We start from the raw sequence: 27,437 nt of genomic DNA on the forward strand, positions 1-27,437 counted from the left end.
GCCAGCCGATGCTGGCAGTAAGCGCAGCCCTTCACAGTGAAGCGCAGCGGCTGTACTCAGTGCCGCTGCGCTCCTCTCCTCTCCTCAGCCCTCCACTGCTGGAGGGAATGGATAGCAGCACCCCTGCGCTCTGCCGTCCTCAGGGCACCGATATAAATGATCATTATGGCAGCAGTGGAGAGAGAGGGGGGAGGAGAAAATCACTGACTCTGTCTGGCCAATCCCCACTCGGCTTGTAAGTAGCCCGGGAGGCTCAGAGTGAAAACAGAAGATGAAGGCTGCCGCACTGTGTGAAGAGGAGCCGAGCCTGTACAGCGCTGCAGTGTCTGACCTGTAACTTCTCTCCCAGCACAGGATCAGATAAGTGATTAGTGCTCCCTTCCCCCGGTCTCTGCTCTCACAGTCTTAACCACTTGTTGCCTGGTATGTAGTGGCTGCTGTCCCCCTGGTAGATTGTAAGCTCTTGTGAGCATTGTACAAGCACTGTCATCTCCTGTGTCCTCCTCCTCCTCATAGATTGTAAGCTCTTGTGGCCATTGTACAAGGACTGTCACCTCCTGTGTCCCCCTCCTCATAGATTGTAAGCTCTGGGGACCATTGTACAAGCACTGTCATCTCCTGTGTCCTCCTCCTCATAGATTGTCAGCTCTTGTGGCCATTGTACAAGTCCTGTGTCCTCTCATCCTCCTCATAGATTGTAAGCTCTTGTGGCCATTGTACAAGCACTGTCATCCCCTGTGGCCTCCTCCTCCTCATAGATTGTAAGCTCTTGTGGCCATTGTACAAGCACTGTCATCCCTGTGGCCTCCTCCTCCTCATAGATTGTAAGCTCTTGTGGCCATTGTACAAGCACTGTCATCTCCTGTGTCCTCTTCCTCCTCATAGATTGTAAGCTCTTGTGGCCATTGTACAAGCATTGTCACCGCCAGTGCCCATCCTCCTCATAGATTGTAAGCTCCTGTGTCCATTGTACAAGCACTGTCACCTCCTGTGTCCGCTCCTCCTCATAGATTGTAAGCTCTTGTGGCCATTGTGCAAGCACTGTCATCTCCTGTGTCCTCTTCCTCATTGATTGTAAGCTCTTGTGACCAGTGTCACATATACTCATACCTATACAGCCCTGGTAACTCTTGAGACCCCCTGACTACGTGGCAGCATAATTCTATCTAGATAGGCTGCTCGCCCCTGCCCCTCTCCAAAGACAAAACTAGGCTGCACTGCCCAGTTACTTTACTGTCACTTTATAAAATATTTTAGCATACTATTTTGGGAAAAAACATTTTTCTTATTTTTCCTCCTCTAAAACCTAGGTGCGTCTTATGGTCCAGTGCGTCTTATAGTCCGAAAAATACGGTATATCCCTAAATAGAAATGGAAAATGCTTGTATGGCAGACGTAACGTATAACTATTCATTTTAGTCAAATTATCATTTAACATAGGCCACCAGATTTTAGGAATAAAAGTGAAATTATTTAAAGAATACCAAAAGTACACAACACTAACTTAAATTATTTTCTGGTGACACATTCCCTTTAAATAGATTAGCTTTATCCTGCTTCTAGAGCTGCATATAAGTATGTTCCTACCAAAAAACATAAATAAACTATCTATTAAGTTGCAGATGCTGGAGTGTCAATCCTTATTTCATAAACTATGAAATGGTTGAAATCTATTGTGATTTTTTATAAATCAAATCCAAAAAAGAGATATTACTTTACAGCTGATGGTTTTCTGTGATCATGCACAGCCAGAACATTCCAAAACAAATTGTAAAATGGTCTCATTATGGGTTAATAGTTTGATGTGCAAGATTAAGCTTATCGCTGTATTTACATGAACCCTTTCAGCCTTTAGGCTATAGTTTTTTTATTCCGGCTATTGAGATAAAAATACATCCAGATTAATCTGCACTAAAAGCATAGAGATCCCACCTTATCTAAGCCTGCAGCCCCTCGGAGGAAGAAATTCCATTCAGAGTCAGTGATTTCTCCTTTCTGTCGCATGATCTCGATGCAGAGCATAAAACTGTAGATAAGCTTGTGCTGTTCAAAGAGGCCTCGTGAAACATTGGTGTATGATGAGAAAAGAGTTTGGCTGAGCAGGGTTTCTAGCCGAATATCAAGATTGTTACTCTTCTCAGCAGTCTCAATTGTTGTGTTAAATAGCTGCAAAGAAAGTTCAGCATTAAATAGGCACCAGAACAATTACCACCAGTACATACCACAATTTCACCATTCACAGAGATATATACACAACAGATCACGTTTTTAAGAACACAGAGATTTGAAGAATCCGGTAATCCAACACAAAGAAAGAAAACACTAGAGAATAACCAGACAACTACCTTGATAGATTCATCTATCTTTAACTTTACGCTCATATACACTTAGTAGAGACCAGGAAAAAATCAGTTTTGTTCTTATTTTATTTTGCTTTATTTTATTGTTACTTTATGTTAGTTTTCCCACAGAAGAGCATCCAAGATTTATGGTCTTGTGATCCCAAAGACTAACAATATAAAGCCTATAACCAATAACCTATACAATAGAAATCTCTGCAACATTTATAGGAACTATACAAACCACTCAAACCAAAAGACTACAACAACCAGCAGACCGCCAAGATCTCGACAGCGCATGTGCGAAGAACCCAAGCCTCGATTCCATCCACCGGATACCAAGCCTCGATTGCAAGTGCCAACGAGGAATAGGATGTCACGGGTTCTCCCGCGGGTGCCCCCGTGCCTCTCCTGGGTTCGAGGGCAAGCTGCACTTACCTTCCCCGGCTCCAGCGGCTTCCTCCACAGCTCCGCGCGTGCATCCCCGTCTTCTAGGGCGCGCTGGCTCGCTAGGATTTATAGGGCCAGCATGCCAATAATTGGCACTGGCCATTTCACCAATTCTATATGATCCGGCCTCTTCCAACAAGCCCTTGCCGGATCTCACAGCCTGAGAGAAAGCTATTCTGCCATTTGCCTGCGATTCCTGCGTTCCTGTGTCTTCTGCGTTCCTGTGTCTCCTGTGTACCTGACCTCCATCGTGTTCCAGTGTTACCTGACCTCCTCTGTGTTCCTGTGTTACCTGAGCTCCTCCGCGTTCCCGTGTACCAGTGTTCCCCCGTGCTGATGTCCTGCATGCTGTGTGCTCTGACGTTGCACCTCTGCCGCCAGCCCTGACCTTGTGCCTGGACTTCGACCACGAGATTGTCTTCCGTCTCTGTACTTCTACCTTGGCCGCCACTGCAGACAAGTCACGCCTGAGGAACGACCTAGTGGTACCACACCGCAGCTTTTCTAACCCGCCTTGCGGTTTAAAAAGATCTACATATAACTACAGAGAGTGTTATTGTATGAACATAATTTCCTTTCTTTGGGATCTATTATAGAAGCACTTTTAGCAGCTCATTAGGATTGACTCTTACTGAACAAACATATTGGAATAGCTTCATATTGAAAACACATATCAGGACCGACCTTTGCTGCTAATACTTATATGCATATGTAAGTGACTTTTGCTGCTAAAAACGTATATGCATATCCAGGTGACTTTTATTTTCATTATTGAGAATATACACAAAGCTTTATATGAAGGTGACTGATCATAACGCAATCGGTTTAATACCTCTGTGTTTTATTGAGTATGTATTTTATATAAAGATTTCAGATATTTTATGTTACTCTACATGTTTATACTTGTGTGTGGGCCCCGCCATAGAATTGCATTGTATTTTTAAAATAAAACATATAAGTATTGCCATAAAGAGGATTTTGGTGTTGCATGATTATTTTCTCACAATTTTTTTTTTTTACAATTAATCAGGTTTACTTTTAGAAATGCACCCCATCTCCCAATGAGATGACTATGGATGAGTCTATAATCCTGCAACCCTCTTTCTCGAACTAAAGCCACACTACAAACTCAGGAAATGTCTGTTTTTATTGAGATCTCTTTAACCTCCCCCCAAAAGAAGACATTGGCCCACATTTATTAGGTTTGCACTAGTTTTCTTTCTGACTTTCCACTGAAAATAAAGTGGAAACTGCTTACACATATACTTATAAAGTGTCTGCGCCAGTTTTGTGTCACGGCTGCAATGTTTCCGAAAAATTGTGTTTGCGCCACATTTATTACTGACGTGCACCACAAATCTTTATGCACCACAATTCTTCCGCATGAACAAAGTGCACTCAAAAAAATGGTGTACTCTTACAGAGCAGTGCAGGGGACGCCAGATTCAAGAAAACAGTTTGCCAATTTTGATGAATTTGGCACACTCCACACTATATGCAGTTTGCACTACTTTCGATAAATGTAGCCCATTGCATTTCAGCAAGGTTATAGGGAAAAAACATTTGGCTAATGCAGCGGTTGCTGTTGATCCAGGGAGTTATTCCAACTGCCATATTGTAGGGATTTGTAGGGTTTTCTTGCCTTTCTCTGGATCAACACTGTAGGTCTTGTATGTTGGGCTTAAACAAGGTTTTTTTTACCCTTAACTACAATGACACTACCACATCAAGTCATCTGTTTCGGGGGCTGATGAAAATATACAGAAATTCAACTATTGTTTTGAATGTTTTTAGTTTTTGGCATACATTACTTACTTTTAATACTTTTGCAACAATAAGACAAAGTATTTATGTGTAGTGGCATAAAGAAGATATGTAAGGGCAACATGCTAGACAAGTGGTTTCATCTTTGCTATTTTAGGGAGACAAATAAAATATTGGTTTGTTTGGACATATTTAACAACATTTTGAATGTAGGTTATACATATAATCTGATGAGATTTTCCATGGCAACCTTCTTGTCTTCACACACTAGAAAGATAACCTGTTAGTATTAAAAGGACAGGATAAGAGAGTAGAAACAGTATGAAGTTCCAATTCATGACATTCTAAGTTACTTTGATTGGAAGTGGACACAGTAACAGGCCACAACTGTAGCTCTGGAATTCATTTGCTGGAAAGAGTAGCAAGTGAATATTTTCTTTAGACATTCTAGGATTCAAAATTGCAATACAGAACCAATCAGCTGCATCGGCTCATGTCCTGTAATATCAATACAAGTAAAGAACTTGAACTTGAAATAGCAAAATACTTTTTCCAATTATTTGTTCTGATTTTTCCCCATTAAAATGAATAGGTTCTAAAGGTTATCTACATTCAGTCTTGGAACCAGAACCGCATACTGAGAAATGGAACACTGAATATATTAATTTGACCTCGGAGAAGACCTTTACTTTATAATATAATAAGACCTTTATTATAAATAATACACACGCAACCAATACATCAATCTGTGTCTTACTTTTCATCTTTAATAGACATTTCTATCCCAAGGGTAAAAACAGATAGGTGTAGTAATACTGTTATGGATAAAAGCCTCAATGAGGAATGCTATATGCAGAAATTGAAATGAATATTTAACTTACTTGTTTGAAGTACTTCAATGAGAATTGATACATTGGATCTATTTCAGAGAGACTTGCAATAACAAAGTAGATGACAGATCCCTGGGTGGCAACTGTCCTATACTTCTCTCGAGCTGTGTTTATCTTTTGTTCTGTAGCTTCAGCTTCTTCTAGTCTAGTTTTAATAGCTCCTGAAGTTATCTGGAATGGTTGGGGAATAAGTGACTTGAAAGAAATCATTTGCACATATAATATAATGCTAAAGTCTTATAATTGTCACTAATACATGAAAAAAATAACACAACCTGAAAAACAGAACGTTAATTTTACTTTCAGTTAAACAGGCATGAGTGACAAAATTTGTCACAAATACTCAACACAATGCAAACCTACTATGCATGTAAACTGATTAGGAAGTCCTGTTTCTGCACCAAGTCACCAGTTTTGTTGGTATTCTGCCCTGCACAGCACTTTAAACATGATGGGGCAGAAAGCGGGACGGATAGAAGGTGGTTGAGAGTTTCAACATTCTAGCCTGCAATATTTACTATAGTCTCTGCCGAAAAATCAGCGAGACTAAAGCTGAAATCTCTGCAATGTCAGACCTGCTCTAAACTGGACTGACCTGGTGGAGATCACTTCCGGATCTACTAATAGGCCAGAGATAGTGTTAGGTATCACTATCTCTGGCCTATGGGTTAGGTATGGTTAGCCAACCATAGCAGTGACTCATCACAGGGGGGGGGGGTCTGTGCTGTGTTCAGGGCCAATACCTAATGCGGTCTCCACTTTCAATGCTCAAAACTACTGTAAGATTCCCTATAGGAGCTATGCAAGAGTTGAACAAAAAGTACAGTGGACATTTTGTACACATTCCTCAAACAAGACCACTGGTGCACCAATTCCATAAATGATTATTATTGTTAAAAATAAACAGTAGTACAAGTTAATAGATGGGGATATTGCTGACCTTGGACTCTTGCAGTGTATTGATAAGTTCCTCATTATCAAGGATATTTCCTTCTGAGGTAAACAGCAACTTTAAAATTCGTTCTTCAATTGCTTTCAGTTGGTTCTTATCAGAATTTATTCTAATAATAAGTTGGTTTCTTTGCTCCTCAAGATCTGGTCTCTCAATTCTTACAACATCACTAAAAAAAGATGTAGAAAAGAATTAGTAAAAAATCAACTCCTGGACAATTGAAAAAACATGATTTTCAAATACGATTCAAAGGTTGTCCACAATGAGATGACATCAAGCCAAGGGGGAGAAATGTGAAAACTCAAACTGCAGAATAGGAGTTGTGTTTGGTTGCAAAAGTCACATTTTGTCGCTGCAGCTGAGTAAATAAAGACAGCAGGGTACAGAAGTGGTGGACTTTGTTATTTAAGGAAATTACCCCCAAATCTTGTCCAATGTCAGTTTAAATATCATTTACCCAGAACTTTCAATATCGTTCAGTACAACATTCTTATTTTTTAGAAAACATCTTGAGTTTATAAAAATACACTGCCCTTGTTCTGCACGTTTAGAGGATGAACAGACAAATCTAACCTGAGCAGTTGATCCTCGAGGCCAGATCTGGTCACAGTGAAATTAATTATAGTCACTTTGATGCATACCTAGACAACAAAGACAGATAAGGATAACAACAACTAAAACAGTATAGTAGTCAAAGCCAAAACTTTTGTTTGTTTAGTTTTAATGACACAAGCAGTTAGAAAAACCCTTTTAACACTGTTAAAACACTAAAATGAATCAATGTATATCTAACCTTACAACAAATTGAAAAAATCAATAGTATAGTGTATGTACATAAGGAATTACATGGTTATTGCTCATTAAATGTCTTGTATGCTGCATTTTTACTAGCTTTACCATCTCCAGGCACTATGACAAAATGTCACAATAATATTATGTGCTGATTTGACAAAGGGAACCAAGAACACTGATATACACTATTTCCAGACACATATTTCATTTGACTATCATCAAATCACAGAATCACAGAATCTGCTGTTGTACAGTCACAATTCGTTCAGTAGCCATCACAATGAGCTGATCCCAGTCATGATTCAGAGATCTCTAAGAGTAGTAACTTGATTGTCACTGACAAGATTGTCTTGTTATGGAGTGTAGTTCACAATTTATTTATTACAACACATTCATGCACATTCATGTTGTGCTTTAATCTCCACAACCATAAGCGGGAATTGTTAGCCAAGTTAATCTTTTTGTTTGTTTTGATACCATGGCTTGTGCACTAATTGCATATTCTGAGGCCTTTACCAACACAATGGGGCAGATTTACTTACCCGGTCCTGTCCGGACCACGGTGCGTTGTCTGACGATCATGGACTCCAGCGCGATTCTCTAAAATTGTGCGCCCAATATCCTGCATGTATCACTTCCCCGCTCAGGTGTGCCGGAGTTCACCTTCTTCTTCCCGGTGCATGTAAGTGCATGTCTTGCGACACAATTGAAATGTTAAATCCCGCACTCATCCGAATCAGTTGGATCGCCCGACGGACCGCCCCTCGATTTCTGTTGCATGAAAGCCGATGACGTGCGGCACAATCCCCTTCTAAATACCTGTCCCAGTGACGCAAGTCCCGAAAATTTCTAAAATCCAACGAAAGTACAATCCGCAGGACCCTTAGTAAATAAGCCCCAATGAACTGTTGTACATCATGCAGGTCAAAGCCTCTTAGTAAATCCGCTACAATGTGTGTGGCAAGGGAAACATCAAGAGCTGGAGCACGATTTTTACTTTTTATTACTTTTCTCGTAACTAATTACCATGGCCATAATCACGGAAACTAAAGATGAATTTTTCAAGAGCAACAGCAGGGTCATAAGGGATAAAGAAAACTACTTTTTTAGTGTGCTTACTTTTACGGCTTTCAAACGTCACATCCCCCTTATTGCTATGGTAAATATGATCAAGAAGATACCAACATTATATAGTTTGTCTGAATAAAAAAGAAAAAATGTCTTTGTATCGCTATATTCTGACACCAATCCTTTCTTTTTACCACTTTGAATTAAATCATTACGAGTAACTAAATGGTAAAAAAAGCAGTGATTTGGACATTTTGATGGTCTTTTTCTGTTATTTGGTTTACTGTTTGGAATATTTCATTTACAGTAATATTTTGACAAATCAGGCTTTTTTGTGACTTTTTTAGGGATACCTAATAGTTTTATGATTTTTTTTGAGTACATATATATATATATATATATATATATATATATATACACTCACCGGCCACTTTATTAGGTACACCTGTCCAACTGCTCGTTAACACTTAATTTCTAATCAGCCAAACATATGGCGGCAACTCAGTGCATTTAGGCATGTAGACATGGTCAAGACAATCTCCTGCAGTTCAAACCGAGCATCAGTATGGGGAAGAAAGGTGATTTGAGTGCCTTTGAACGTGGCATGGTTGTTGGTGCCAGAAGGGCTGGTCTGAGTATTTCAGAAACTGCTGATCTACTGGGATTTTCACGCACAACCATCTCTAGGGTTTACAGAGAATGGGCTGAAAAAGAAAAAACATCCAGTGAGCGGCAGTTCTGTGGGCGGAAATGCCTTGTTGATGCCAGAGGTCAGAGGAGAATGGGCAGACTGGTTAGAGCTGATAGAAAGGCAACAGTGACTCAAATCGCCACCCGTTACAACCAAGGTAGGCAGAAGAGCATCTCTGAATGCACAGTACGTCGAACTTTGAGGCAGATGGGCTACAGCAGCAGAAGACAACACCGGCTGCCACTCCTTTCAGCTAAGAACAGGAAACTGAGGCTACAATTTGCACAAGCTCATCGAAATTGGACAGTAGAAGATTGGAAAAACGTTGCCTGGTCTGATGAGTCTCGATTTCTGCTGCGACATTCGTATGGTAGGGTCAGAATTTGGCGTCAACAACATGAAAGCATGGATCTATCCTGCCTGGTGGCGGTGGTGTCATGGTGTGGGGAATATTTTCTTGGCACTCTTTGGGCCCCTTGGTACCAATTGAGCATCGTTGCAACGCCACAGCCTACCTGAGTATTGTTGCTGACCATGTCCATCCCTTTATGACCACAATGTACCCAACATCTGATGGCTACTTTCAGCAGGATAATGAGCCATGTCATAAAGCTGGAATCATCTCAGACTGGTTTCTTGAACATGACAATGAGTTACTGTACTCAAATGGCCTCCACAGTCACCAGATCTCAATCCAATACAGCATCTTTGGGATGTGATGGAACGGGAGATTCGCATCATGGATGTGCAGCCGACAAATCTGCGGCAACTCTGTGTGATGCCATCATGTCAATATGGACCAATATCTCTGAGGAATGCTTCCAGCACCTTGTTGAATCTATGCCACGAAGAATTGAGGCACTTCTGAAGGCAAAAGGGGGTCCAACCCGTTACTAGCATGGTGTACCTAATAAAGTGGCTGGTGAGTGTGTATATATTCTACTTTATTTTACTTTTCTTGATTTTCAATCACTACCGTTTAAGTCCCCAGGGGGACATTTGGACCCCAGTGAATCTGATCACACATATATTGGGGATATACTCTTATTACAGCCTGTCTTTGTTAGTTCCAAATGACAGCTATAGGAGCCACCTGAATGTCATGGCAACTGATCATCAGCATCTGATGACATCAGCAGGGTGGAGGGGTGGAGAGAGATGGATTGGTGGCAATATGGTGTTGCCGCCACTGTGTAGGTGCCACAGTCAGCTATACCACGGTCCCTAACTAGTAAACGACTGGCGTGGAATTTAACAACAGGCATCTGCTGTGTAATATGGCAGACATTTGAAATATATGGAGAGGGCTCCACATGTCAGCTCTTTCCATACAGACTTAACCTCTTGGTATCCTGTGCACTCACCAGGAGTTATAGTGTCCATGAAAAAAATATAGAAAAGTGATTTTTATTAGGGGGGATAAGCATTGGAAGTCAACACAAGATGGTAGTGTTAGCAAATCATAAGCTGGTGGGGAGTGACAATTCTAGTAATTCATTGCCTGGTACAATTTGGATACTGTTAGAGGCATTAGGAATATATTACTGACAGAAAAAGATCTCACACTCCATTTCACTCCATTTGAGACCCAATGTAGAAAGTGGCTAAAGCTCTGGTAGACTTCATACTACCAAGTATTATATTGTTCAACCCTTAAGGTCACTTAAGGTCCTGAAAGCTTGTAAATATGATTTGGTCTGGTTTGTGTGTGGGACCAGGTACTGCCACACTGCATTTTGGAACTGTTTAATGACCTCCTGCTGCACTGCATGGATGGGAGCTGTTGCCCTTTAATACTCATAAAAAGCCACATAAAAAGTTGACAACAATATCTTCTGATTTGTTTTAAATAGGCAAACACCAGAAGGTTTTAATTCATTTTCACAAACTTTTTGGGTACATCATATAGCTATGAACATTTGTTTACCAGCATGTATAGCACCACTAAAAAGGTCAGCAGATCTATTCAGAAAAGAATATTAGCTTACAAATATAACAATTTGACAGCTCAGTGGAGCAATAAATGCTGCGGGCAGCAGTAAATATCTATAATCTTTCAAATCAATTATCTTTAATAACAGTGACGGGATTATTACAGTATGTGCAGAAAGGAGAGATGACTTTACCGGCTTCAGACAACATTTATTTTATTTTCATTTCACTGTCTATTTACACAAATGCTATGCTAGGCTTGTTAAACCTATTAGCATTACTATGACAGTGACATTTTGTTTGGGTAGATGTTCTAAGAGTATTTTGAAACAGATGGTGGGGAGGGTTCAACTAGGATTCAGATTTATGCCATTTTAACTTCTTACGTTCTTTCACAGCAAGTGGATATTTAGGGGCCAAAGCTAAAATCTTACAATTTGCACTATACAGTCCTATTCAGGCGCACGAAGTGGTCGCGCGAATGCTGCACCGTGCTCGGACCACGGTGCGTTGAAGCTAGTTGTATATAAAGATTAATAAAGCGTTCAAACGCTTTACATCTGTTTAAAAACATAACGAAAATAAGCGTCGGCACCAGCTCACCTTGAGCTGGTGCACGCCATTTGCAGCTTATAACCACCATCGGAAGTGGTAGGTTTCCTTTAACATGTTTATAAAGAGAAAGGATTTCCAAATGTTTCTATTTCTTGCACAACATATTTGAACATGGTATTTTAATCATTTTGTTCTGAAATAAATAAAAATATAACACAAGTGGGACTAATTGTGATCAGCCAAAAGAAAAGATCCCATCTGAGAGAAGCACACCATTACATAAATAAAGACAACTTTATTTCTTTATTTATATAAAAACTGGGTAATAATCACCCATCCCTCTAATTTAAAATAAATTCATACAAAGCTTTTTCTACAATTGTAGAGTTTTCCATCACATACATTTAGTAGAAAAGTATTGTCCAATTAAAGCATTGCTTTTAGAGGACAATATAGTGTCACGTGGAGACATGCGGTAAAACACCATACCCATGTCTCTGTAATTCAGAACAGTACAATACACTGTTTTTGCATATTATTAGCACAGTCTAGGGAACTGGGAGACTATCAACATAGCTGTTGAATAAACTGAGCTCCTTCTGCTTTTTTAGGCCACCTTTACAGGTTTCCAGAGACTTAACACCATGCATGCTTTCCTGGGGATTCTGAGAATTAAATAGGCTAATAACCTATACTGTGCTGATGAGTTGCAAAACCATTTTAAAAAACAGTGACTACAGTTGGGAGTATTTTCCTTTTGGCAAAGACATACTGATTTGGATATTATCCCACATCATCCTTATAAGGCATCCTTATATTTACCCTTCTTACTGGGTCTGATTCAAGGTTGGGTGTATAAAACATGTATATTGTATACAATGGCATTCAGTTTATACAGTTGGTATGCAGCTCTACAAATGTATAAATATATATATTTTTGCATGTAAATTTAAGGGGATGGCCAATTTACCTCATGTTTTTTGTAATGTGTATATACGTGTGGGGAGCAGGTAATTAGGTAATTTACTAATGTACATCTATTAATAGCCCTGCTGAAGTTTATTGATATGTAAAGTAAAGCCTCCTATGTTTTACCTCCTCAGCCAGACATGCCTGTCCATAAAATGGCTGCAGATGTCATGTACAGTTATCACATGCAGTCATTTTATGGTCAGGGATGTCTGGCTGATGAGGTAAAAAGACAAGAGGCTTCACTTAACATATCAAGAAAGAAGAGAAGAATTATTAATTGATGTATATTGGTAAATTACCTAATATCCTGTCCCCCACACTTACAAACATATTACAAAAAACATGAGGTAAAGTGGCCAACCCCTTTAAGTCAACAGGATGTAGTAGGGGATCAGGGGTAATGTATCTTAAGACCAGTAGGTGTGTCCACAATCTTTATACTGCAAAGAGCCCATGGTTGTCTTAATAAGCCAATGGCGCTGCCTTTTTTCCTTTGATAAATAGTTAGATAATAGATAGATAGATACTTCTAGACAGATGTGTGTATTTAAAAATATACTATGCTGTTTGTTTTCATTTTTGCACAAGAATTTTGCCTCTCATTCTCATTGCCAGTACATTCAGTCTAATTTGAATTCTTTTTTGACCTTTATCAGTTTCACTAAGTTCAACTTCCTCATCTATCATTAAGTGGATGAATGCATTATGGCTGTTTTTCCTTACCTCAGGAAGATAGTGTGGATTTGGCATTTTAGTTGTCATATAAAACCTAAAATTCTTGTCATAATCAATGTCCGAGTCTCCAAGGCGAATTAGCGTTCTTCCGCCTGACACAAAGGTCTGCTTCAAAAGAATTGGCTCCAGAGCAGGATCCAAACTTTCCTTCAGCTTTAATTAAAATGGAACAAGTTACATATATATAACCATACATACAGTAAATCATTTCACAAACGCTTTCATTGAATGTCCATGTATATGCTGGTACTCAAAAATATTTACTGTACATTTTTTACCCATTTAAAACCAAGACATTTACGTCAATACATTTTTACAGCATTACATTTCACCATTTATAAATTAAATTTTTATTCCTTGTTTTGGTGCAATGGGGCTTAAAGCATTATGGACACAGACCATTATAACCATTTTAAGGACCTGGCCCTTTTTTGTTTTTTTATTTCTATTTTTCACACATAAAGAGCTGTGTGGCGGCTTGTTTTCTGCGTTACAAATTGCACTTAATAGTGATGGTATTTATTCTTCTATGCCGTGTACTGGGAAATTGGAAAAAAATTCCAAATGCAGTTAAACTGGTGAAAACCCATATTTGCAATGTTTTCTTGTGGGCTTATATTTTACGGCTTTCACTGTGTGCCCCAAATGACATGTCTACTTTATTCTTTGGGTCGCTGCGATTACAGGGATACCAAATTTGTATAGGTTTTATAATGTTTTCATACATTTACAAAAATTAAAACTTCCTGTACAAAAATTTTTATTTCAGATGTTGCCATCTTCTGGCGGGAATAACTTTTTCATACTTTGGTGTAAGGAGCTGTGGGTGGTGTCATTTTTTGCAACTTCTGATGAAGTTTTCAATGCTGGTATTTTTAGGGCTGTAGGACCTACTGATCACTTTTCATTGATTTTTTTATATTCAAAAAAGTGGCGCTATTTTCCGTTACAGGGTTAAACGCAGTGAAAAACCGTTATCATATTTTGAAAGATTGGGCATTTTTGGACACGGTGATACCTAATGTGTTTATGATTTTTACTGTTTATTTATATTTAGATCAGTTCAAGGGAAAGGGGGGTGATTTGAGTTTTAAGGGTTTTTTATTATTAATTTTATAATTTTTTTTTTCCTTTTTCCTTTTACTATTTTTGAGACTCCCTAGGGTACTTTAACCCTGGGTTGTCTGATTGATCCTATCATATACTGTCATATTACAGTATGGAAGTATATGGGGATTTTCCTCCTCATTCATTACAATCTGCAATTAGCACATAGTAATGAATGGGTTAAATCCAGACAGCCTCGGGTCTTCGGAAGACCTGAGGCTGCCATGGCAACCGATCGCCACTCCCTGATGATGTCACGGGGAGAGACATTCTCCAACAAGAAGGTGGAATCCATGCCACGCCATCTTTTTTAAGCCGCCGACACCTTTGCCGGTGGTGACGTGCTCAGCCCGTTTAGCTATTAAGACACGGGTCGTGAAAGGGTTAAAAGCTTCTGTTCTCTTATTTACCCATTTCTTATAATCACCTTCCAAAAACCTTATTCACTTTTTTGCAAGGGAGATCTTGCTTTTGTGAGGAGTTGTATTTTGAAATGATACCATCTACCCTACCATCTAATGCAGTGTTAGCGAACTTTTTAGAGACCAAGTGCCCAAACGCCAAACCAAAGTCTATGTAATCATCTGTATACAAACAGAGGATGGCAGTTTTAGGCTGTGCCACGTCTTAACTGGAGGGGGAAGAGTATATGATCTTAAGTATATTTAGCCCCCCCCCCCAGCTATATACAAACACATTTTGTACACATAGACAAGCCCTTTAAAGCAGTTGTCCAGCCACTGTAATGCATAGCCATAATTTACTGATTGGTTGGGGTCACAACGATGGACAAAAAAATAGCAGCCGGTCACACATGCGCCCTGCTGCTCTTCTCAGCTTGATGGTTCTGAGGAATATAGCCAAATGCCCGAATCAGATATTCAGATATCTCCATAAGTTTCTTAGACAGTGAATGGTGCAGCAGTGTAATTCTATGATAATGTGAAACTTGTATAGTTTACATATTTTAATCAAGGCTGAGTGTGAAGTTCTTTATGGTAAAACTGGGGAGAAGAAAGTTCACTAAAATGTTCATTTGTAAATGTTCAAAATAAAAACAGACTGTTGTATTAAGGCCCCAGATTTTCTCAGAAACATATGATCCAGGGTCCTTCACCTAGAAGGACATATATTTAGTTTATATACTACAGACTCCCTTGAAGTTTAAAGTGTAAATAGGAACTTTGCTTGAAATATAGCTTGAATGAGAAAGAACAATGACTACAGTAAAAAAATATATAGAATTTTACTTTGCTTAACTACTAAAGCAAATTGAGGCAATTTATAAAAGTTAACAATTGAATGTCAAGAATAAAGGCTAATTAAAAAGAATATGCAAAGACAAGGCACAGCATAGTAATTTAAATTAAGGTGAACTCTGGAGACTGATCTAACCAATACTGTAGTGTAAAATATGCCTATCAACCAGGGATTTTATAAGACCCAGGTAATGACAAATACATTCAATTAAGAACCTTGGTGCTATTCATTTCAATTAAATGGAATCCTTCCTAAAACAAGCTTTGGTTAACTGCACTAAACTACAAAAGTCCTCAACAGCAAAATTAAATAAACCAATAACACGGATGACACACACCATCAGCTTTTCAGTGTAATTTATCTCCATTATTAATATGCAGGTAAAATTGATACTGTATGTGTGCATAGAAATATAACTTTTTTTTTCACTTCTCTGCTGTCAGCACAATGCCAATCCATTATCCAAACGATCAACTGAAAAGGAGTGTTCCTGGAAATGATGGCCACTCACGAAACAGTAAAAGCTAGCCAAGCAGCATGTTTTTATTAACAGGAAACACATCAGTTCATGCTGCTGGGAATAGAAGAGTTCCAATCAATGATAGGAAAGGGCACCACTGTGCATTCCCATTGGTCAACCACTAAAAAGCTCTTAGATTTTTCTCTATTAGCCAGGATTCACTTACCTTATATACTCGAGTATAAGCCTAGTTTTTTAGCACAAAAAAATGTGCTGAAAACCCAAACTCGGCTTATACTCGAGTAAAAAATATATAGGTTTTACAAGGTTTTTGTGGTAAAATTAGGGGCCTCGGCTTATACTTGGGTCGGCTTATACTCGAGTATATACGGTATATAAAAATAAGATACAATATCAGACATAACCTACAAACTAATGTTGTGCTGTTTCTAAATATTTTTTTCTGAAAATGCCATTTAATAAAGACAGGTGGACATTATCAGACTAATTTAAAAAAAAAAAAGAACAAAATATAGGTAAGTACGTACCTCTTCTAACAGCACTGGCAGACCAAGCCTAATCGCATTTTCCAATGTTCGAAGAAACCCAGGATCAGTAAGCTTAATGATTTTCAATCCATTCTTTGTTTCTTTATTCCTGATCCAACGGTTTGCCTAGTGTAAAGATGCCATTAATAGTGACAATGTCCTATTTTAACTTCGAAAAAATCTCATCTACTTTTGCTGTACAATTGAACATTATATTGCAGGAGAAATGAGAATGCAAAAAAATGTCTGCCTTCTTGATAGCTAGCTTATCTCACAGGTCTCGCCGTTATCATTACTCACCCCAGAGACTGTGCCACATGGTAAGCAATAAAAAAAAGAAGAAAAAATTTACAACAAAAAACTGTTTCTCATTTGCTATGTTTATCAAGGCTTTTAGACACATTTTGAACACTTTCACAGTTTGTAGAACAAGGAACGTCAACTCACAAAAGGGAGAGTGGCTATGAATGGAAGGATGCATGTCCCAAATTGCAGAAAAAATAATTCCAATGTGTCAAATATTCTAGTATTAAGTACAAATAAGTAACTAACAAATAAAACTTTTCAGCATTGAGTAAGCTGATACATTGGGCTGATTTTATCTATTTAACCTTGACTAGTCCAAATTCAAGAAGGCATTTGTAAATATGCGTGGTGTCTTGTGTTCATACTGGGAGTCATTTTCTATTAAATAGGGGGAGATTTATCATTTGACATATAATCTTCTTATGTAGTCGACGTCTCCCTACACCTGCCGGATCTATCAGAAGGCTCCGGTCTCCTAATAAATACCAGGGGCAGCCATGCTGCACCAACAGAGCAGTTTTATAGCCTGTGCCTAAATTGCCATGGAGGTGGCGGAAATAGGTGCAATTCCTGGCTGTGCGCCAACTTCAGGGCTTGTACAAGAGATTTCTGATAAATCTGCCACATAAGGGGAGATTCATTATGCTTTCATTAAGACAGGTGTTAAAAAAGCCAGTCTTAATGATTTCCCTCTGTAGTGTCTATGTGAGTCTATTGGAATGAATAGGAAAATGGCCACACATTTATTCAGTCTGGTAGTCACCGCTGACACAGCTGATGACCAGGAAAAAATCATATAACTCACGAATACACCCTCAGTAACACAATAACCTTTATTATAATTTATACAAAATATGTTTCTAAATGACAAGAGAAAACTGTTGTACAGTTATAAATTATAATATGCTCAAACTTTTAAAGCCACCAATTGTTGTTAAGCTTGTCGCACATTTAGATAACCATCATCTGTTTTCCTGACATTCCTATAAATATGTGGACTTATGGACTATATTGGCAGAACATGCAACTATGCATGTTTTGAAATAGGGAGATGATCCCTATGACAGTGCTAATTTTAGCAGGAGTACAAGAGTTGACATATCATACCTGATCTTGTGGGTCAATCATGAGTGGCCAGCGCCTTCCACGAGTCACAAGAATGCCATTTTCAGTTGAGACAAGATCTCGGGGTAAGCCATCTGTATTCCACTGGCGAATTTCATAGGCATCACCCAAAATATTTATTAGGCTGAAATTTGGACTTATGGGAATTTCAAGTTCTTGACATTTTTTTATCCAACAGTCTATAAGCTATCATAAAAAATAATATATGTAATTTGTAATAGATTATGTATGTGATAAAATACACATATTAAAATACAGCGATATGAGTGATGTTATGACCATCATCTGCTGGGAAAAATTTTACTGGCTGACATTGAAATGGATATTGTTCAAAACTTCCCAGAAGTATTAAAAGAAGGAGGTCCATACTTTTTGATTCTTAATAAAATATGAACTTATTTATATTATACAAGCTGTCCTTAATATGCTGCTAAAATCTTTATTTTGTTAAGATTTAATAATGTATAACTATATACACAAGAATGAAGTTAAAGGAATACAATTTCTGTAAAATTGCCACTGAGCGATGCTTGATTTGGTCATGTAATTAATGGCTGTTCCTTTGAGAAGATCTAATATAAATCCTGGGTACAGTACACCTAAGAATCATGTTATTTATATGTTTTTTTATATCTTCTTGGATATGTCACATAAATATCAGACAGAAAGTTGACAGATATAGATTAATCTCCAAAATATCACTGAAATAATAAGCCACAGTGTGGCTACTGCAGGCATGATATATTTTCTTAGTTCCTGTGGTGATGTTTAACGCTTCATGAGCTCAGCCCAAGAGTAGAAGGCACAATGCAGAACATGAAACCTAGCCTAGGGAGATTTCAATATGACTGAGATGGATCTTTAGCTTACTACATGCCTCACTAACTAAACAGAGCCTAATGTGAATTACTAACTTTTCTACTCATTTCTATTTGCCTGAAATAACAGAGAATGTTATTTTTTTCTTTGTTTAGTTACAATTGGAATCTATTGAATCTATTTAGGTCCAAAAATAATATCACTTATTTTATTAACACACAAACATGGTGTTCCCTTTGTTACTTTACAAACTGCATAATCACGTCTTATAATTGAGTTGAGAAAGTTATGTACGTGAATCATAACAATACATAACACCCTGTCTGTCTTGAAACTGTCTTGCAACTGCTGATTTGCGACAAACTATAGAGACTTTTTAACTTAAAAGTTGCATGTACTCTGCAGACATTAACCCCTCGTGTCACATTTATCAAGTTGTTTAAATTGGTTTAATAAATCTGATGTGCAAAGACATCTCTTAAAAAATGGAGTAAGATCCTGCCTAATGCCTAGTTTTGTATGGTATGTTCAGCTTTCAGCTCACCTCAGAAGATTAAACTTAATAATAGATTTGTACATAACTTTAAAATTATTTGAAACTGAAAGGATGGTCTTGAATTCACCTTACAGAACCAAAGTGCTGATAATCAAGCCACACCACTTACTTACCAGTTGTCTATAGACAGCCGTAAAGGCACCAAAATAGGCAACACAAGCAGCTGCAATGAAAACATTTCCTATAACATTTGAGATCTCTTCTTCAAAACTCTCAATGCTCTCTTTCCATCGAACCTGTTCATCACCTAAAGCTGCTGTCAGTTTTCCTGCCCGGTTAAGCCGTGCTTGCGTAAGGGCCATCGTTTTTGCTAGAGGTAAACAGATAAACATTTGACACATATCATATAAGAAACATTTCCAAGTTACGATGAACCATGCATCAGAGACTGGGAGAGAATTTGGGAAATAGCAAAATAAAAGCGAGGGACAGTTAATAATATTATTAATAAAATAACCCCTATAAAAGATTTTTTCCTAACTTGAATAGTGTTTTTCTTCAACTATCGTTGTAGTATTATTTGTAATATTGCAAATTTAACAAAAAAAAATCATGACCATCACTTGTAATATGCAGGAAGTTTAATTAGTTTTCTGTGCAATGATCCCCTGTATTATCTAAAAACAGTATATTACTCTAAAACCTAATGCTGAACATTCCAATTAAGTGTAAAATGGCTCTCCAAAGTAGTTACATTGTGCCAATTTCAGGAAAAGGCAAAATGTAAATGTGCCATGTGTCAGTGTGTTTTGTTGTTAATGGTGTTTCCACAATAGCACGGTTGCTCAAGAAGAAAATGCTAATTGAATTGCTTACCAAGAGTTTCTTTTTCTCCAAGGCTTTTATCATATTGATCCTGGAGCTGCTTAATTTGCTCTTCTACATCTTTCAATTTTTTTTGCTTCTCTCGAAGAGTGGCCATAGTAACATCAAGCTCCGCCTAAAGAAATAGAAAAGCAACATTTGTATGAACATGATATAAGGTCTAAAACAACATTGATTTCATATCCTTTATATGAATATAGATATTTGCTTACTGAATGTATGATAAAGTTTTAAGATGGGGGACAGAAACTTTAGACTTCGACTAATCACAGGCCCCTTTCACATGACCGACTTTTCCAAGTTGGGTAACCCCCCCCCCCCCCCCTTACCATTGTCCCTGGGAAAAAATTTGGCAGCCCCACAAACACCCCATATCTATCCCCAACCCATTTAATGTACTATTTCCAGCATTTCAAGTCTAAAATGCCCCCTTTCCTGCAGTTGCCCATTTCCTATAGCCCCCTCCTGATAGCACTCCTTTTTCTGTTGTCTGTCTTTACAAGAAGCCCTGTTATAATATAATATCTATAGCCTGGCACACCTATAATGTCCCCGTGTCTTTGGCCTTTTCCCTGTGAGAAAAAAATATACTGTACATACTAGATACATACATACACTCACCGGCCACTTTATTAGGTACACTATGCTAGTAATGGGTTGGACCCCCTTTTGCCTTCAGAACTGCCTCAATTCTTCGTGGCAGATTCAACAAGGTGCTGGAAGCATTCCTCAGAGATTTTGGTCCATATTGACATGATGGCATCACACAGTTGTCGCAGATTTGTCAGCTGCACATCCATGATGTGAATCTCCCGTTCCACCACATCCCAAAGATGCTCTATTGGATTGACATCTGGTGACTGTGGAGGCCATTTGAGTACAGTGAACTCATTGTCATGTTCAAGAAACCAGTCTGAGATGATTCCAGCTTTATGACATGGCGCATTATCCTGCTGAAAGTAGCCATCAGATGTTGGGTACATTGTGGTCATAAAGGGATGGACATGGTCAGCAACAATACTCAGGTAGGCTGTGGCGTTGCAACGATGCTCAATTGTTACCAAGGGGCCCAAAGAGTGCCAAGAAAATATTCCCCACACCATGACACCACCACCACCATCCTGAACCGTTGATACAAGGCAGGATGGATCCATGCTTTCATGTTGTTGACGTCAAATTCTGACCCTACCATCCGAATTTTGCAGCAGAAATCGAGACTCATCAGACCTGGCAACGTTTTTCCAATCTTCTACTGTCCAATTTCGATGAGCTTGTGCAAATTGTAGCCTCAGTTTCCTGTTCTTAGCTGAAAGGAGTGGCACCCGGTGTGGTCTTCTGCTGCTGTAGCCCATCTGCCTCAAAGTTCGACGTACTGTGCGTTCAGAGATGCTCTTCTGCCTACCTTGGTTGTAACGGGTGGCGATTTGAGTCACTGTTGCCTTTCTATCAGCTTGAAACAGTCTGCCCATTCTCCTCTGGCATCAACAAGGTATTTCCGCCCACAGAACTGCTGCTCACTGGGTGTTTTTTCTTTTTCGGACCATTCTCTGTAAACCCTAGAGATGGTTGTGCGTGAAAATCCCAGTAGATCAGCGGTTTCTGAAATACTCAGACCAGTCCTTCTGGCACCAACAACCTTGCCACGTTCAAAGGCACTCAAATCACCTTTCTTCCCCATACTGATGCTCGGTTTGAACTGCAGGAGATTGTCTTGGCCATGTCTACATGCCTAAATGCACTGAGTTGCATGTGATTGGCTGATTAAAAATTAAGTGTTAACAAGCAGTTGGACAGGTGTACCTAATAAAGTGGCCGGTGAGTGTATACTAGTCCATACATATAAGACAAGGCACATAACTTTACAGCAAAAAAAACCTGGAAAAACTTATTGACTTGAGTATAAGCCTAGTGCGGGAAATACAGCCAGTGCTCTTTAATAAAATTTCCAGCAGCAACCTCCTCTCACTAATAAAATGTCCAGGAACAGCTTCCCCACACTAGTAAAATGTCCAGCAGCCTCCCCTCATCAGTGAAATGTCTAGGAGCCTCTCCTTACTAATAAAATGTCCAGCAAAAGCCTCCCCTTATTAAAAATGCCCACAGCAGAGCCCACTTTTAATGAAATGTCCACAGCAGAGACCCCCTTTAATGAAATATCCACAGCAGAGCCCCCCTCGCTCATAAAGTATCCACAGCAGAGCCCCCTGCTTATGAAATGTCTACAGCAGAAACTCACTTTAATAAAATATTGTATGCTGTGTATGCTATCTACAGAGGGGAGGGTCTGTATTTATTATCTACTGGGTGAGGGGCTGTGTATACTATCTACTGGGAGTGGTGTGGCTCTATATTTTATCTACTGGGGTGGCATGGCTCTATATACCGTCTACTGGGGATGGTGTGGATCTATATACTATCTACTGGAATTGGCATGGCTCTATATACTGTCTACTAAGGGTGGTGTGGCTCTATACACTATCTTCTGGGGGTGGCGTGGCTCTATATACTGTCAATGGGGGTTTGTACATGGGGGATGGATTTTAAATAACTGTGTGGGCTTATATGGCGTACTGTATATAATTTACTTTGGGAGCATGTACAAGGATGCTGTTATAAATAAATTAGAAAAGATGTAAATAAAAAAACAGGTGTATATATACATTAGCTGTGTGTACGGTGCCTTAGTGGGTTCTTTATATTAATTATGGAGTTTTTTAAGTAATCGGTTCAGGATGTCTGGTATATATAATAAATTGTGGATGCTGTACATACTATAATATATTTGGGGGACTATATAAAGGATGTTTTATGTGGGGAATAGTGTGTTCATTCTTGTTGTGAAGACAATATATATTTAGGAGCATGATCCATTATAATGTAAGTGACTATGTTTTTTTAGGGGCACTGTGTGGAGTTGTGCTGCATGTAGCTGAAGACAATTGACGGTGAATTCAGCAGTGATAAATCATGGCCAGTAGAAATCGTAATGAAGTTCTCTTTCTAATTGAACAGATCCTATAAGGCACTAGATGTCACTTATGTCTGTGTCATTGACTGATTCTAGTGTGTTAGGCAGCATCATTGGGAAAGGGGAGTGGGCATTTTCAATTTTATCCTCAGCCAGCAAAAGGGCTAGTATCGGCTCTGCTTGTGCTACTATTTAATACTCCACTTCTTTCAAAAGCCATTTTTTTCATTTTTACATTTACAAAGCCACACTAGGGTATGCATTTTTCTAAACAATTTTTACTTTCTAGTGGCACCATTTCATATCCAATGCAATCTACTGGAAAGCTGGAAAATTAATCCAAATTAGGTAATACTGCACCATTTTTAACAGGCTTTGATTTGACAGGTATCAATGTCCAAATAACACATCCTCATCATTCATTGGGTCAGTACAATTATGTAGATTTCAAATTTATGTAACTTGTTATGTTTTAATAACTTAAAAAATCTTGAATGTTTTCTCTATTGCCATATTCTGACACCATAATGTTTCAAAAGGAGCAGTGTAACATTTCATTTTTGTTGGACAAGGTGATAATTTCATTGATACCATTTTATACTTTTTATTCAAATTGCAATGGGTGGTTAGAACAGGCAGGTTTATGAGTTGCTTCTTGCTTCTTGTTATGTGCATTCTACAGAAAGGAGAATGATTTGAAAGTTTAGCTTTCTTTATTGGTTTTACTTATTTTTGAGGATCTGATCTTTTATCACATACACTGCAATACAATTCTGTTGCCATATATTGCTAATATACTTCTTCACTTTAACAGTGTGCCTCTAGCAAGCAGTTATAGTGATCACTAATTGAGCCTCAGAGGCTCCTGGATATAATAAAAACTGACCCTTGCCCTCATGGGTTTGACCACGGCTCACAAGGTGTGGACACCCACAATTAATGCTAGCACTGGGTATTGGTTACTGAATGTTGTTAACTGCTGTTGTTTGGCGTATAACACATCACATACCCATGCTATATGGAGAATGCACACCCTCTCCATATGGATTTAGAGACACCACACTGTACATGATTGAGTTACAAACAGTAATAAAACCATGAAATAGAAATTATCTATTTAGCTCCTTCTTACCTCTCAATACAATAGACTTTCATGTTACTGTCCAGTAATACAAGCTACCACTTTAATTAAGGTTTAGACAATTAGAAGACTGGTAGTATGGCACCTAAGAGGATATATTGGAGACAGCTGTTTAGGAGGCCACCTGGCCGGCAGAAAACAGGCAGTCCTGAGACACTACCTAGTCTTAACTATTAGTTGATTTCCTTAACTAATTATTAAAATGGTTTGGGACACATGGTTGGTGGTGCTGCTATGTTTGGCCGTTGTTTATTCAAACAAAATAAAAGTGAAATCTTAGCATTATCAGTAGCTTATTTGGGAACATTGGATCCTAAATTGTGTATAAGGTTAAAAAGTGTTTAAGCCCCTAACAAAAAGCTTCCTAGTGTATATTTGGAGTAGATGACATTTAGATTGAACAAAATATAAAAGTGGCATAATTGTAGCTAGTTAAAGGATATCTAGCACCAGGATCAAGGATTGTAAATCAAGCACACTTACCTGTGGCAGGATCCCCTTTAAAGGACATCTCTCTATCAGTTTACTGATGGTAGATGTGTCTTAAGAAGAAGTTCCTAAGGAACATTGTTTCTCAGGATTTCTTTTATTATAACTGTATATTCCGCAATCGCAGAAATATAGAGTTATAAAAGTTATGCAAATTACCCTGAAGCATGCTCAGGCTACATCACCTAAGCGCCTCAGGGAACCTTGTATTTTAATTTATGTACTACCCTGTAGCGCTAGCTGTCCCACCCCCAACAAAGCATAGATAGGTGATGGACAGGACCGCTAGTGCTATGGTTGGAGTGCATACATTAAAGGGAAATTGTCGCCTGAGGGGCATTTTTCACTGGTGATAGGTTCATAAATAAACTATACAGTAGATAGCAATGGTGTTTTCATCACATGTGTGCCTCACTTTGTTAGCGAAATATGCAGTATCAAACTTTACCTGCCACCAGAGCACTGTGAAGTCCCGGGGGCTGCGCATTTTAAATCATAACATCCACTTGCTTGTTTGCATAATAGATGCAGTCTACATGATGCAATTAAACCCCCTAATCCTTGTCCTGACCCACACCCTAATGATGTCGGCTCACCACACAAGGAAACTTTACACTTGCGCAGTGAGCCTTGTATTGCCGACACATGCGCAGTGAGATTCAGCAAGCCGTGTCGCTGCTCACTGCCCATGTCGGCAATACAAGGCTCACTGCGCAAGCACGAAGTTTCCTTGTGCCGTGAGCCGACATCATTAGGGGTTGGGTCAGGACAGGGAGGATTTGGGAGGGGGTTTGATTGCATCATGTAGAGCAGGACGATTTGATTTGAAATGCACAGCCCCCAGGACTTCACAGCACTGTCGTGGCAGGGAGCCAGGTAAAGTTGGATAATGCATATTTTGCTAACAAAGTAAGGCACACGTGATAAAAACACAGTTGCTATCTACTGTATAGTGTCTATATGAACCTGTCAACAGGGAAAAATGCCCCTCTGGTGACAGGTTCCCTTTAAAATACAAGGTTCCCTGAGGGTAATTTGCATAACCATTACAATACTATATTTCCGCTGCAAATATAGAGTTATAATAAAAGAAGTCCTGAGGAATGATGTTCCTCAGGAACTTCTTATTAATACACATCTACCATAAGTCGACTGATGGTAGATGTCCTTTAAGCTTCTTTTTATTTTGTTTTTAAGAATAAAAGGCTTAAAAATTATGCAAATAATTTGTATAATAATTAACAAAATTGTTAAATCCTTATTTTTGTAAAGAAAAAAGAAGCTAAAGAAATGAGAAGCTAAAAGAAGAGCATATTCTGCCAAATATATATATATATATATATATATATATATATACATATTCTGGCACACACCATTATGTCAGTGTGCTTGGTTTACAATCCTTCATCCTGGTGGTAGAGGTCCTTTAAAAAATACAATGTACAATACAGTATAGTACAGTCATATACCTGTGCAGCTGCCAGTTTTTGCTTCTTTGGTTCAACTTCTTTTAGCACTCTGGAATACAGATCCATGGCTCTAACCCACATACACATAGACCGACATGCTTTTGAGACTTTTTCCACTTTCTCTGGTATGAAATTTGGATTAGAAATATACTTGTGAAGTTTCACCAGAATTTGAGGCTTTATGTTTTCTTTATCATATTCCATAAGCCTTTTAAGGAAGTTGGAGTCTCCCAGCAGTTGCTTTGCTGTGCTCCAATCGGGTCTAAAGAACATAAAATATATTTAGGAAAACAGTGGTAAAGTTATGGCAGTAGGTTTTTAATAGTTTATTTACTCAAGCTACATGTATACTATTGCTCAAATCTAATATTGTGACCAAATATTGAGAAACCGGTTACAGTAATTTTTGTGTACTGTTTTAAGTGCATTGATGATCGGTATACAGATCACTACATGTACTGTATACAGTATATACAAGTTACGAAGATGCGATTACCAAAATTAATATTAAAGCTACCTGCATACAACATATGTAGTTATGCGAGATGCATATAGGTCGCATGGCATACGACCGCAACCATACTGGGCCCTGGAAAGGATAGCAGGGATAGATAATAAATCCTATGTGTGTCATTAATACACACAGAATTGAATCAGGGACACAGGCAGAGACACGTCGCGATGCTCTGTCTGTATTCACTCATCATCACACCGCACTTTATACAGGGTGCACAGGAAGAGTGCAAGGATGTGTTTCTGTGGGTGGGGGGCACTCCTGGACAGTATATTATTAGGGGGGGGGGCACGCCTGGACAGTATAAGGAGGGGGGCTATCCTGGACAGTATAAGGGGGGGGGGGCACTCCAGGACAGTATATTATAAGGGGAGGAATGGGCTCCTGGACAGTATATTATAGGGGGGTAGCCTCACACAGCTCTGAGGCAAAGGCTACTCCAAGCCCACAGTTGCCCCTGCAAACACCTCATGCATCAGGAGGGAATGGGGGAATATAAAGGGGGCAATCATAGATCAGGAGTGCATGGGGGAATATAAAGGGGGCATCATACATCATAAGGGCATAGGGAAATTAAAAGGGGGCATCATACAGCAGGAGGGCATTGGGCAATATAAAGGGGGCATCATACGGCAGGAGGGCATGGGGGAACCATACAGTAATAGAAGGATCTCATGGGGAAATCATAACGCAAGCACTGATCACTGGTG

At 38.9% G+C, this 27,437-nt stretch overlaps 1 protein-coding gene across 1 annotated transcript in view; it reads right to left on the bottom strand.

Moving 5' to 3' along the window:
- Nucleotides 1-27,437, bottom strand: part of DNAH6 (dynein axonemal heavy chain 6) — a 192,235-nt gene that overhangs the window by 60,564 nt on the left and 104,234 nt on the right. The window contains exons 52-61 of the mRNA XM_072115444.1: nucleotides 26,214-26,475; nucleotides 20,138-20,261; nucleotides 19,435-19,631; nucleotides 17,929-18,132; nucleotides 16,516-16,641; nucleotides 13,129-13,293; nucleotides 6,969-7,036; nucleotides 6,384-6,564; nucleotides 5,435-5,614; nucleotides 1,933-2,166 (exon numbers count right to left, since the gene is read on the bottom strand). Of these exons, the coding sequence (XP_071971545.1) occupies nucleotides 1,933-2,166; nucleotides 5,435-5,614; nucleotides 6,384-6,564; nucleotides 6,969-7,036; nucleotides 13,129-13,293; nucleotides 16,516-16,641; nucleotides 17,929-18,132; nucleotides 19,435-19,631; nucleotides 20,138-20,261; nucleotides 26,214-26,475 (1,741 nt within the window). The remainder of the gene's footprint in view (nucleotides 1-1,932; nucleotides 2,167-5,434; nucleotides 5,615-6,383; nucleotides 6,565-6,968; nucleotides 7,037-13,128; nucleotides 13,294-16,515; nucleotides 16,642-17,928; nucleotides 18,133-19,434; nucleotides 19,632-20,137; nucleotides 20,262-26,213; nucleotides 26,476-27,437) is intronic.

Source organism: Engystomops pustulosus, chromosome 1, assembly GCF_040894005.1.
Source record: "Engystomops pustulosus chromosome 1, aEngPut4.maternal, whole genome shotgun sequence".
Taxonomy (NCBI): Eukaryota; Metazoa; Chordata; class Amphibia; order Anura; family Leptodactylidae; genus Engystomops; species Engystomops pustulosus.